Source organism: Sinocyclocheilus grahami, unplaced genomic scaffold (assembly GCF_001515645.1).
Source record: "Sinocyclocheilus grahami isolate Dianchi unplaced genomic scaffold, SAMN03320097.WGS_v1.1 scaffold133.1, whole genome shotgun sequence".
NCBI classification, from domain to species: domain Eukaryota; kingdom Metazoa; phylum Chordata; class Actinopteri; order Cypriniformes; family Cyprinidae; genus Sinocyclocheilus; species Sinocyclocheilus grahami.
In genome coordinates, this window is record NW_015505312.1 from 1,427,104 (window position 1) to 1,440,738 (window position 13,635).

Below are 13,635 nucleotides of genomic sequence, written 5' to 3' on the forward strand. Positions count from 1 at the left end.
GAGCACAGAGAGGTTAACAACGGCCTCTGCAGCCGTAACATGACAGGCAGAAAGTTCATGGACGGTCTCCTTGGCCTTGACAAGGCAGACTATGAGTTCATAAACAGCCTCCATGACCATGACAGGACAAGCAGAGAATTCATGAACGGCCTCCTTTGCTGTGATATTGCAGACTATGAGTTCATAAACGACCTCCATGGCCATGGCAGGACAGGCAAAGAGTTCAGAAGTGGATGCTGCCGCCTCAGGAGTTTCTGCAGCACACGCCGCCACCTCTGAGGCAGACTCATGGACAGGAGAGGCCTCTGGGGTAGACTCGTGGACAGGAGAGGTCTCTGGGGCAGACTCGTGGACAGGAGAGGCCTCTGGGGTAGACTTGTGGACAGGAGAGGCCTCTGGGGAAGACTCGTGGACAGGAGAGGCCTCTCTCTCACACACTCAGGATGGTTAGTGCCATAACAGGAAGCACTGAGGATAGGGAAACTCTGTGATAGCCAGTGCCGAGGCCCTGGGGATGCCAGCTGCTCGCACCGACACCGGTGCAAAGTGACTTTGGTGTGACAAGGCTCAGGCGTGGCAGCCATCTTGGCCAGGGACTCAGGCATGGCGGCCATCTTGCAAAGAGGCTCTTGTGTGGCAGCCATGACGTGAAGAGGCTCAGGCTTGCCGGCCATCTTGTGAAGAGGCTCTGGCTTGGCAGCCATGACGTGAGTAGGCCCTGGTGTAGCAGACATGACGTGAGCAGGCTTTGGCTTGGCAGGCATGATGTGAGCAGGCCCTGGAGTAGCAGACATGACGTGAGCAGGCTTTGACTTGGCAGGCATGACGTGAGCAGGCCCTGGAGTAACAGACATGATGTGAGCAGGCTTTGGCTTGGCAGGCATGATGTGAGCAGGCCCTGGAGTAGCAGACATGACGTGAGCAGGCCCTGGAGTAGCAGACATGACGTGAGCAGGCCCTGGAGTAGCAGGCATGACGTGAGCATGCTTTTGAGTGGCAGACATGACTTTGGAGGCTTTGGAGTAGCAGACATGACGTGAGCAGGCTTTGGCAGACATCATGTGAGCAGGCCCTGGAGTAGCAGGCATGACGTGAGCAGGCCCTGGAGTAGCGGATATGCCGTTAGCAGGCCCTGGTGTAGCAGACTTGACGTGAGCAGGCCCTGGAGTAGCAGACATGATGTGAGCAGGCTTTGGAGTAGCAGACATGACGTGAGCAGGCCCTGGAGAAGCAGGCATGACGTGAGCAGGCTTTGGAGTAGCAGACATGACGTGAGCAGGCTTTGGCATGGCAGGCATGACGTGAGCAGGCCCTGGCGTAGCAGACATGACGTGACCAGGCCCTGGAGTAGCAGGTATGGCGTGAGCAGGCTTTGGAGTAGCAGACATGACGTGAGCAGGCCCTGGAGAAGCAGGCATGACGTGAGCAGGCTTTGGAGTAGCAGACATGACGTGAGCAGGCTTTGGCATGGCAGGCATGACGTGAGCAGGCCCTGGCGTAGCAGACATGACGTGACCAGGCCCTGGAGTAGCAGGTATGGCGTGAGCAGGCTTTGGAGTAGCAGACATGACGTGAGCAGGCCCTGGAGTAGCAGGTATGACGTGAGCAGGTTCTGGAGTAGCAGGCATGGCGTGAGCAGGCCCTGGAGTAGCAGGCATGACGTGAGCAGGCCCTGGAGTAGCAGGCATGACTTGAGCAGGTTCTGGAGTAGCAGACATGACATTAGCAACTCCAGACATGACAGCTGGGACATGGAAACACTCTTGTGTGGCGTGTACTGTAGGATTGCAGGGTTCCTCATCCACAATCCCCACAGTACTGTAAATAGTGAGAACCCAATAGCTTAGTTAATTTAATCCAAAAAGTGTCCAGAACATGACACACAGACAAGAGTAACACATGACATGATCACATGAGGGGCAAGGAACACATGACAGGAACATAAAACAAGGCAAAATCTAAAAATAAAAGACATAAAAACCTAAACCAGAAACAAAACCCAAACCCCACGTTAGACATTGTCAACTAGCAGGTTAATGTTCTGGCTTGAAGGGGTACTGTTTGAGCAGATACACTCATGGAATTAATAATGCCTTATGGATACCAGCCAGAGACACAAGCTAGTTCACAGATGGTCATACAGGCCAGGTTCTGTGGACACAGGAATATCACAGGCTTTGGGCCTTTCCAAGATTGCAACTAACATTATCCTCATGCATCGTAATTTGACTTTTATTATGCATACTAGACCCTGCTGAGCATGTAAGACCAAGCATATTTCATAGCTATGCGAGTACATCTGTGTTTTAGGGATTTATTGCCAAAGACAGTTTTATCTTGGCCTTAATCCCTATATTTATTTTTAGATTTTTAGATTTATATAACTACAACAATTCAAGGACAAATTGTTCTCTTGTAGCACCAGTCCATTTTAAAACTCACCAAGGCTGCATTTGATTAAAAATACACTATAAAATAGTAATATTGTGAAATATTATTACAATTGCAAATAACTTTTCTATTTCAATATATTTTCAAATGTAATTTATTCTTGTGATAGTAACGCAGAATTTGTAGTAGATACTTCAAAAATCATTCTAAAATGCTGATTTGCTGCTCAAGAAACATTTCTTATTAATAATTTTAAAAAATGTTTTTTAAGAAATCTTTTAAAACATAAATATTTTTACTGTTATTTTTGATCAATTTAATGTGTCCTTGCTGAATTAAACTATAATTTTATTGTTTTTAAATCTTACTGATCCCAAACCTTTAAACTTTAGTGTAAATGTAATATACAGCACTACATTACATTATATTTTTATTCCTAAATTTTGCTTATATGGGGAAAAACATTTCTCTGCTTCCTTTTCTGTTGATTTGTTTTTGACTTCCCAAGGATTTCCCTTGCTGTAATAGTATCAGAGTCCTCAACATTGCCAAACTATTAACATAATTCCTCAGCCTCCCTGATGATCCCAGACACCTTCAGGTCAACCGAGATGCTTCAACATAAGACTGATGACAGACTCAGTTCAACCTTAAGACAGACTGTCCGAGAGCTCACCTCTTATTATGACAAAGTGCTGACAGGGCTTTTTATATTTATTATTTTGTGCATTGTACATCAAGAATGACAGGGATGTTTCATTATACAGTATATTTGTGGTCTTTATATCATTTACAGTGACCTCATTTTATTTAAAGTAAATGTAAACATTTTAAAATAATTTATTGAGTTTATCAGGGTAATTTCAAACATTCAAATAAAATATTTGCTCACTAATTTGAATAACGCTTGATAAAAATCACACAGCTGGTGCTAATAGACTTTTTTTAATTTTTTAATTTTTTATTCTAGGGTTCAAAAATGGGCCATCACCATTTCAGAGCAAATCAATGCAATTGCATCAAAATACTCAGGCGCTGTGCTATTACAAAAGGTAAATATCAATGAAAATGTAAAGTTTCCTGGTCGTTTTTAGTTATGATGATTGTTTCTGGATGCTTTAATTTTTGGATATTCATTTAGGAAAACTTTTTGCACATATTACTAATAAAATGATTCCAGAAAAGCAAAATGCTGAAACTGTTCTCTCTGTATGTCTAGAAACTCAAAGATGTTGAGCCCATCATCAGAATAGAGGATGTAGATGGAGCACGATTAGTGCTGGAATTTGCTGATGAAATTGAAAGAATGCTTGGCAGCAAGATGAAATCTATGAAGGTCAGTCTAAAGTGCTCATTTTTATATTGTCTAGATTAATTTAGACTGATGTTATTTTATGAGGAGCTTTGGTTTTAACTTATAAAATGAGTTCTCTTTGTCTATGTCCTCAGAGGCTCGCAGACACAGCTGAGGACGCTGACCTTTATCATGAGTATAATGCATCTTTACAGGTAACAAAATTGGGATTTGGTATTTAAACCTGTTTGTAAAAAAATCAGCAAAAAATGTAATGTATTAAATTCAAATAAATTAAGTCATTTAAACAAATAGTTCATAAAAATAATATTATATTTCAAATAATTATATAATATATATATTACATATTTAGATTGTTATTTTAAATGCAAATATTGTCTTTTTATGCTATATATTTTTTTATAGTTTGACTACTTTAATGCATTATTGGTGAATACTATGGATGAAGAGGGAAATTTCATTGAACTTGGAGGTGAATTTCCATTGGAAGAGAATGAACATTTCAACAAGCTTTCAGTCAACACTTTAATGAGCGACATCCAAGTTCCCACTAATGTCTACAACAAAGGTATGGTAGCAATAATGAGAATCACCATGGGCTTTGCATCTAATTTAAACACACTTTGTTATTTTGCTTCTTGATTAAATCAAATAAACTGTGGACTCAACAAATCCAAAGTTCTGTCATAAAACTCTAGATGGCACAGTCTGATAGGTTCTAACTCAGTCTGACATAATGACATCATTATTCACAAACCCTCCACCTTCCCCAGCTCCACCTGTATAGATCTGCTACGGTGTGATTTCATATATATATATATGGTTATTTGATATATGTTATATGTGCAGCAGCAATATTTCTTACATGCTTACAGCAGCATGTCTGGGGATGTATTAGCAGTAGAAAGTCTCGGTACTCATTCTGCCGCAGGAGCAGTAGCGTAGCAGATCTATTCCGCCAAGACCAAACACATTAACACTGTCATGTGCATTACCATGCTAAACTCTCCGAGAGTTGCCATGACAGAACTCAAATTACAGGGTGTTTATAAGTCAGTCTATATTATAAAACTTAAAACACTTGATGGCAATTATTTCTTATTTGAGTGCTTAATATATGAGGGTTGTATTTTCACAGTTTAAATTAAATTCGAATCTTAACAATTGTGTGCAAATACAACATTTAAACTTTAAAAAATAATATCAAACGTCTTTATTTGCAGATCCAGACATTCTTAATGGAGTGTACATGTCAGAAGCCTTGAATGATGTCTTCATCGGTAACTTCCAGAAGGATCCCACTCTCACTTGGCAATATTTTGGCAGCTCAACCGGATTCTTCAGACTCTATCCAGGTTTGATCAAATGTGTTTCGTGAACATTGTTTAGTATTGCTCAGTCCTACAACTTGAAAGAAAAAAACTGGACTGTACGTTCTTAAATCTCCATTCTCAATGTAAAAGATATTTAGTTTTGCTTATCTTTGTGCTTTTCAGGAATTAAATGGACACCTGATTCTAACGGAGTAGTTTCTTTCGACTGCAGAAACAGAAATTGGTGAGACAAAGTAAAGCATTTGACCTAAAACCCTAATAGCTTTTGTTATCCTGCTTGTCCTTGTGCTTGGCAATGTAGTGAAGTTGATTAATTCATATGAAATCAAATGTATACCAGTTGACTTGGATTCAGCAAGGTCTTTTCCTGACCCAGTGTGCAGTGCAGGATTATCTGTGTGGATGCCACCCAAATGTCTGCTTGTGGCTATGGTAGCACAGCCAGTTAGGCCCTGATCCCACCAAAAGACTTTAATCTCATTCTTAAGTGGTTAGCAGCTCAGCGGTCAGGTTAGTAGGACTGACACAGGCTCCATATGTGACTGTTTATACAGAAGCAAGTGAATGCAATGAATCTGAATAAACACACCTGTAAGAAACACGTTTGAAGTCAGTTTGAAACAGGAGGATTGGATTTACTTCTCTGGTGTTACGTTTTTTACTTTCTTGTTAGTATATTTAAAAATTTAAAATATACTGTTGTAGTTAAACAAAACATTTTTGATGTTAACTAAGATTATGATGTGTAATGTTAATTAAAACAGTAAAAATTTAGTTAAAACTAATAGAACTAATAAGAAATAGGCATATTATACAGTATATCCATGTTGTTTCACTACATGAACACAAGATTACATTTATATTTAATGTAGAATTCATTCAATTAATTAATTATTTTTAAATGATTTTGTCTTGAGAAATATTTTATTAATATTTTTTACCAAATTAATATTTTATACATAAGTATTATTATGCAGCAATATTTACTTACATATATTTTTAATTAAATATTTTAATATTTTAAAGACCTCTATTAAGCTTCTTAAGTGATTATTTAATTGTAGTCACAATAATAATAAATAGAAAAACACATTAAAATCATTGCAGATTCCACAGTGTTGCTTAATTTTATATGTATTGGCAGAAAGATCATCACAAATATATTGTGAATGTTTGACATAATGCCCAGTCCTAGACCCAAATTGGTAACTCCTATAATAACTTATCATTTAATATTATTATAAAGCCTTTAGCATAGCCCTCCAGAGGTGTCCTGAGTCATCTTCTAAGAAAATCCTCTCTCTCTGTCACAGGTATATCCAGGCTGCCACCTCTCCTAAGGACATCGTGATTGTAGTTGATGTCAGCGGCAGCATGAAGGGGCTAAAAATGACCATTGCCAAACATACCATCAACACTATCCTGGACACGCTCGGGGAAAATGACTTTGTCAATGTTATTGCAGTAAGGGCACACTTTGTTTTCCATTTAGCATCACTTTATGGCTTGATCAGCATTGTAAAATGTTTTTGCATGTCCTTTCCTTAGTACACTGATTATGTCCGCTACGTGGAGCCCTGTTTTAAGGGAACGTTGGTACAGGCAGACTTGGATAACCGCGAGGTAAGTCGATTATCCACTTCACTTGAGCCTGAGGAACTAAGCCAATGACTCCAATCGGCACTGCAGGATACCGGCTCTCTACCATTCTCTCATATGCACTCATGTACACGTTTTTACACATTGTTTTTCTTTTCGTGTTTTTTTCCCTCATTTTTTACATTTACATTTATTATTTATGTTAGTGTTTTTTTTCTACTGTTTTTATTCCATGTGACTTATTTAAATTACATTTAGTTATTTAATTTATTCAAATGTTAAGTGTGTATTTTTTCACCAAATATATATTTAAAATTATAACTGATTTCAAACTCATTTTCTGAAAATTCTTCCATCTGCCATTGGATGGAAAAACAGGTAGTCCAAAATTCACCCCATTAAAACAATAAAAAATGATCAAATAATAAATAAACATTTTAGAAAATATAAATAAAAATAAAATATTAAAATATTATAACAAATGTAAAAATATAATTCAAGATCAACATGTGAATCATTTACTTATAGTTGGTCATAGTCACTTAAAGAGAAAATATAGACAAAATAATAATAAATAATAAAAATATAAACCTAAAATTAAAAGATAACATTATAACAAAACATTACAATACATTTAGAAACATAAAACTTATTTATTTTAAATTGTCTTTGAAATTATACACTTCTTGAGACAATGTTGCAATGCTGGGCTGGTTTTGATGGAAACACAGAGTTACAATTTTTAGACTTTTTTCGAAAATCAATATTTGAAAGATTTACTTATAGTTGGTTGAGAAAATATAAATAAATAATAACATAAATGAACAAAATATAATTTAAAAAATAAATAACATATATCAAAATAAAAAATAGAATAAATAAAATGAAAAAATTATATAGCAAATGTAAAATATAATTTAAAAAAATTAAAAAAAAACATATATCACACGCTTCCCCTAAGTAAATGTCACGCTTTTTAGGAATTACTGAGACAAACTTTGCTGTTTTCAGGAATGCTAGGCTGTAGCTCTGACACTAGGCAGGCTCATCCACATTCTGCTTTAGCTTTTAGTCATGTGATAGACTAGCGGCTGGGTGATTTGATCTAATGTGCAGCTCTTTTGCTTGTTATATACACTCTTAAAAATAAAGGTACTTCACGATGCCATAGAAGAATCTTTTTGTCTAAACAGTTCCATGAAGAACCTTTAACATCTGAAGAACCTTTCTGTTTCACAAAAGGTTCTTTGGGGCGAAAGAAGGTTCTTCAGATTATAAAAAGGTAAGAAAGAGATGGTTCTTTAAAGAACCTTTGACTGAATGGTTCTTTGTGGAACCAAAAATGGTTCTTCTATGGCATCGCTTGAAGAACCTTTTGAAGCACCTTTATTTTTAAGAGTGTATCAGAGAGCAAGTAGGGACGTACTCTAATCTCTGGAATTACAGTCGCTTATAGAATTATAGAGCGATTGGATCGTGAAATGACTGAAGGCAGCACGTTTCATCTTTCAGATCACTCTCATAATACTGTTTTGTCCGTAATGACGTGAATTAATTCAAACTGTAATTTTAATTGAATAATTACGTGATAAGATGATTAATTCCCCAAATCAATCACAGTTACTCACACATATCAATGTTTGCTAAGAAAAGACTCCAAATGAAGATCATTCGAAGACTTTACATTTCTGAATAATCATTCAATGCACCCTTGGGTTTTATTATACAGCTTATTCTACTATTGTACATCTCTAAATATCTTCAAAGTAAGGATGATGTAAAACATATAGGACACTTGGACAGGCCTGCGCAGCCACAGACTGGTACTTATAGTACAGGGTGATGGGTCAGCAGAGCTTGTAATGATATTTCAGGTCTAAGTCACTCAGCATCTGCTCAATGTGCTGACACAGATCCTCTAAGAAATACTCTGAAAGACAGCAGCACCATGACATCTCTGTCCCACCTGCTCAGATGGTCAACTTGATCCTGAATTTTGTCCCACTTTTGTTCATTGTGTAATTGTACTTAAAAAAAGACACAAAATGATTTTTTTAATGAGGTATTTCAAGCAATAAAATTTGCTAAATAATTATATTAAGAAATACAATATAATAAATATTAATATTTTTATCTTTTACATTTTTGCTTTTCGTACGATTTTATTTTTTGTAATTTTCTAGTCTTCTCCTGTTTTATGCCATTCATGTCAGTGTTATTTTAGTATTATTTATATACTATTATAGTATTTATTCATATTTTAAAGTAGCTTTTATTTATTTTATTAATTTTGTTTTTAATTTTAAAATGATCTATTATTTATTTTTCAGCTTCATATCAAGTAAAGAACAACACTGGACTAGTAAAGATATTGTTTGTGTGGATTTTCCTTTGCTACATGAAGTCTGAAAAAGTACAATCTTCATCTTTTTTGGTTTTTACTGCTATAATTTCATTTTCATTTGCATTTCCCTGTCCCATCTCTCTTTTCAGCATTTCAAGCTGCTTGTTGAAGAACTCCATGTGAAGGGAGAGGCTAAAGTAAAAAAAGCCATGAAGGAGTCGTTCCGCATCCTCGCTGACGTCAGTATCATTCACACAAATATACAAAACTCTGCATACGGTGCCAACCCTCTACACATCCTCCATGTTTCTCTTCCTGTCTCCTAGGCTAGAGCAAATGGTCAGGGCAGCCTATGTAACCAAGCAATTATGCTGATCACAGACGGAGCCATGGAAGATTTCCAATCAGTGTTCGAAGAGTTCAACTGGCCTGACAAGAAGGTAACACACAATCTGCTCGCTCTACAGGGAATGGAGGACATAGCATATGACGTACTATAAAATCTGCATACCGCTCTGTTAAATTGTTGGAGAACCTTCTGGAAAAATGTCTTGTTCATTGCACATTTTTCCTTCATGAACAGATTTTAAGACAATGTGACTTTATTGAACATGAATGTATGGATATATTTCCTCAGGAGCGATAATTCAAGTTAAGTAACAAAATGTAATGGTTTCAGGTACGAGTTTTCACTTACCTTATTGGCAGAGATATGACCTTCTCAGAAAACGTCAAATGGATTGCCTGCAACAATAAGGGTATGTAGTCAGCCAGTATTAAAAATGCAATAATTTACTCTCCCTCATGTGCTACCAAACCCGTATTTCTTTCTTGCTTCTGTAGAACAAATTATTGAACCATTCAAGCCCCAGAAAAGGACACAAAGGCATCTTAAAAGTATAATTTTCCATATGACTCATGCTGTATTTCATATCTTCTGAAAACATATAATAGTTTTTGTGAGGAACGGAAATTTGAATTGTCAATATTCCCCTCCAGTGAGCTTTTAACTGCTACAGCTGGATCACCGAAACAGTGAGCTGAACTCGAGAAATAGATCAATTTGATTCAGTAGGTTGGCTCGTTAATGAATCATCCAGTTAATGAATGATTCATTAATTGAATCTTTAATGCACCATTCAGATCAGATTATTCTGGTGTTGTGAACCAGATCAATTTGTTCATTGAAAAACATGATTCGTTCAGATTAATTCCTGATTCGTTCTCAAAGGTGCAGATTTTCAGTGAGTAATGACTTAAATTGTGGTTTGTTGTCTCAATCAAAGGCAAAGCTTTCTTACGACTTTAGAAGACTTGGAAAATAGTAAATAAAGTCATATGGACCACTTTTATGTGGTTTTTGGCCGCTTGAATGCTTCAGTTCATTGAGCTCTTCAGTTTGCTAATGGCATCTTTTCACAACAGGAAAATATGCAGAAATCTTATACTCCTATTTGATATTTACAGGTTATTATACTCACATCTCTACACTGGCTGATGTACAGGAGAACGTCATGGAGTATCTTCATGTTCTGAGTCGACCGATGGTCATCAACCATGACCATGACATAATCTGGACCGAGGCGTATATGGACAGTGTGGTGAGTGTATGATTCTGACTTCTCAGAAGAACTGAAATACAGAATTCACATTTCATCAATTCCCACTACTCATTTCAAGGCATTTTAATGTGATTTGTTGTGCTGTTTACTCATATATTACTGTTTCTGTACCAATGTGATTCTTTTCCATTCATCGCCATAATCATTTCTATCATACAGCTTCCTAACACTAAGGAGGTAACTCTTAGAAACAGTAAAACACACACCACTGTACTTTAGCATGTATAAATAGACTTTAGATTTTTAGCCTGTGCTCAGAGTGTAATGTAGTTGTTATCCTGATCAGCATACCATGACTTCTTGGTTTAGTACTCCCCCTGCTGCTTCTCATCATTTATCACATTTGTGCTGGACATGATGGAGCTTTCACTAATAGAATCAACATGAAATGTTGTTTTCAACCCATTTTACTGCCATAATTTGATGTATTTCTACGTGAAACATGAAAAAATGTTGAGTACAAATTTATTTTATTCATCTGAAATTTTGATCATGAAAAGTGGGCATGATGAGACTAGTAATGTGCATTTGGAAAGTAAATAGGGTTCATTTCGATTTCATGTTGATTTTAACTCTGTGCTTCTGCAGTTAAAGTGTAAGATACTAAATTCCTCATGTCTCTCCCATAGCTGTTCAAAAGCAAAGCTCACAGTCTTCTGCTCATGACGTCAGTGGCCATGCCAGTGTTCAGTAAGAAGAAAGAAACACTTTCTCATGGCATTCTGCTGGGAGTGGTGGGAACTGACATTCCTCTGCTGGAGGTCATGAAACTTGCCCCGCGATATAAGGTAAAAAAAAAAAACATCACTAAGGTTGCCAACTTCAGCTTGAAGCAGTCATATTTTTTCATAATTTCTTTATACCACAAATTACATTTGTAATGTAGGATAAATGGTAGCAGGGACAAACTATGTATTTATATAAATATGGAATATATCCATGCTACATTTTGGGTTAATATAGTATATTTTTGGACCATAAAATATTTGTGAATTTTATATTAAATATATATTTTATAAGTTTACATTATTTTCATGACAATTAAACACATTTACATTCCGAATTCTCAATACCATTTCCCTGCTACCATTTTTTTTGTAACTTATTTCAAAAAGTGAAACTTTCATATATTCTAGATTCATTACATGTAAAGTAAAACATTTCAAAAGTTTTTTGTTTTAATTTTGATGATTAGAGCTTACAGCTCATGAATGTCAAAAATCCAGTATCTCAAAATATTAGAACATTTACATTTGAGTTTCATTAAATGACCATCCCTACAGAATTCCGGGTATCTCTTGTTCTTTGAAACCACAATAATGAGAAAGACTGCTGACTTATGAATGATCCAGAAGACAATAATTGACACTCCACAAAGAGGGTAAGTCACAGAAGGTCATTACTGAAAGGGGTGGCTGTTCACAGAGTGCTGTATCAAAGCATATTAAATGCAAAGTTGACTGGAAGGAAGAAAATGGGTAGGAAAAGGTGCACAAGCAACAGGGAGAATACGGGCAAACAAAGCTGATTCAAACATTTGGGAGAGCTTCACAAGGAGCGGACTGAAGCTGGAGACCAAACCACTTCTGAAACAGAAACAACGTCAGAAGCATCTTAACTGGGCTAAGGAGAAAAAGACCTGGACTGTTGCTTAGTGGTCCAAAGTCCTCTTTTCAGACAAAAGTAAATTTTGCATTTAATTTGGAAATCAAGGTCTGGAGTCTGGAGGAAGACTGGAGTGGAGAGGCACAGAATCCAAGCTGCTTGAAGTCCAGTGTGAAGTTTCTGAAGTCAGTGATGATTTGGGGTGCTGTGACGGGCAAACAAAGCTGATTCAAACATTTGGGAGAGCTTCACAAGGAGCGGACTGAAGCTGGAGACCAAACCACTTCTGAAACAGAAACAACGTCAGAAGCATCTTAACTGGGCTAAGGAGAAAAAGAACTGGACTGTTGCTTAGTGGTCCAAAGTCCTCTTTTCAGACAAAAGTAAATTTTGCATTTCATTTGGAAATCAAGGTCTGGAGTCTGGAGGAAGACTGGAGTGGAGAGGCACAGAATCCAAGCTGCTTGAAGTCCAGTGTGAAGTTTCCGAAGTCAGTGATGATTTGGGGTGCCGTGACGTCTGCTGGTGTTGGTCCATTGTGTTTTATCAAGTCCAAAGTCAAGCTTTATGGATATGCTGATTTCCTTTTCCAGCAGTACTTTAGCACCTGCCCACAGTGCCAAAAGCACTTCCAAGTGGTTTGCTGACCATGATATTCCTGTGCTTGATTGGCCAGCCAACATGCCTGACGTGAACCCCAAATGGAATCTATGGGATATTTTCAAGAGAAAGATGAGAAACAGTCGATCCAACAATACAGACGAGCTGAAGGCTCAATAGTGCCTCAGCAGTGCCACAGGCTGATCGCTTCCATGCCACACCTCACTGATGCTGGAGTTTGTGCTAAAGGAGCCCCGACCAAGTATTGAGTGCATAAATGAACATACTTTAAAGAACTTGAACTTTTCTGTTTTGCAAATCATTTTTTTTGATTGATATTAGGAAATGTTCTAATATTTTGAGATACTGGATTTTTGACTTTCATGAGCTGTAAGCTGTAATCATCAACATTAAAAAAAAACTTTTGAAATGTTTTACTTTACATGTAATGAATCTAGAATATATAAAAGTTTCACTTTTTGAAATGTTACAAAAAAAAATATTTTTTTTACAATATTCAAATTTTTTGAGATGCACCTGTATATATGTATATATATATATATATATATATACAGTGGGTACGGAAAGTATTCAGACCCCCTTAAATTTTTCACTCTTTGTTATATTGCAGCCATTTGCTAAAACTAGAATATATAAAAGTTTCACTTTTTGAAATGTTACAAAAAAAATTATTTTTTTTACAATATTCAAATTTTTTGAGATGCACCTGTATATATATATGTATATATATATATATATATACAGTGGGTACGGAAAGTATTCAGACCCCCTTAAATTTTTCACTCTTTGTTATATTGCAGCCAT

The 13,635-nt window shown here is 36.7% G+C and overlaps 1 protein-coding gene across 1 annotated transcript in view; it reads left to right on the top strand.

Annotated features, from left to right (window-relative positions):
* Window positions 1–13,635, top strand: part of LOC107590835 (voltage-dependent calcium channel subunit alpha-2/delta-4-like) — a 36,770-nt gene that overhangs the window by 2,438 nt on the left and 20,697 nt on the right. Inside the window, exons 2-14 of the mRNA XM_016279751.1 lie at window positions 3,362–3,443; window positions 3,611–3,727; window positions 3,841–3,900; window positions 4,112–4,274; window positions 4,930–5,061; window positions 5,203–5,263; window positions 6,354–6,504; window positions 6,589–6,663; window positions 9,133–9,222; window positions 9,310–9,423; window positions 9,663–9,741; window positions 10,451–10,584; window positions 11,235–11,393. Of these exons, the coding sequence (XP_016135237.1) occupies window positions 3,362–3,443; window positions 3,611–3,727; window positions 3,841–3,900; window positions 4,112–4,274; window positions 4,930–5,061; window positions 5,203–5,263; window positions 6,354–6,504; window positions 6,589–6,663; window positions 9,133–9,222; window positions 9,310–9,423; window positions 9,663–9,741; window positions 10,451–10,584; window positions 11,235–11,393 (1,417 nt within the window). The remainder of the gene's footprint in view (window positions 1–3,361; window positions 3,444–3,610; window positions 3,728–3,840; window positions 3,901–4,111; window positions 4,275–4,929; window positions 5,062–5,202; window positions 5,264–6,353; window positions 6,505–6,588; window positions 6,664–9,132; window positions 9,223–9,309; window positions 9,424–9,662; window positions 9,742–10,450; window positions 10,585–11,234; window positions 11,394–13,635) is intronic.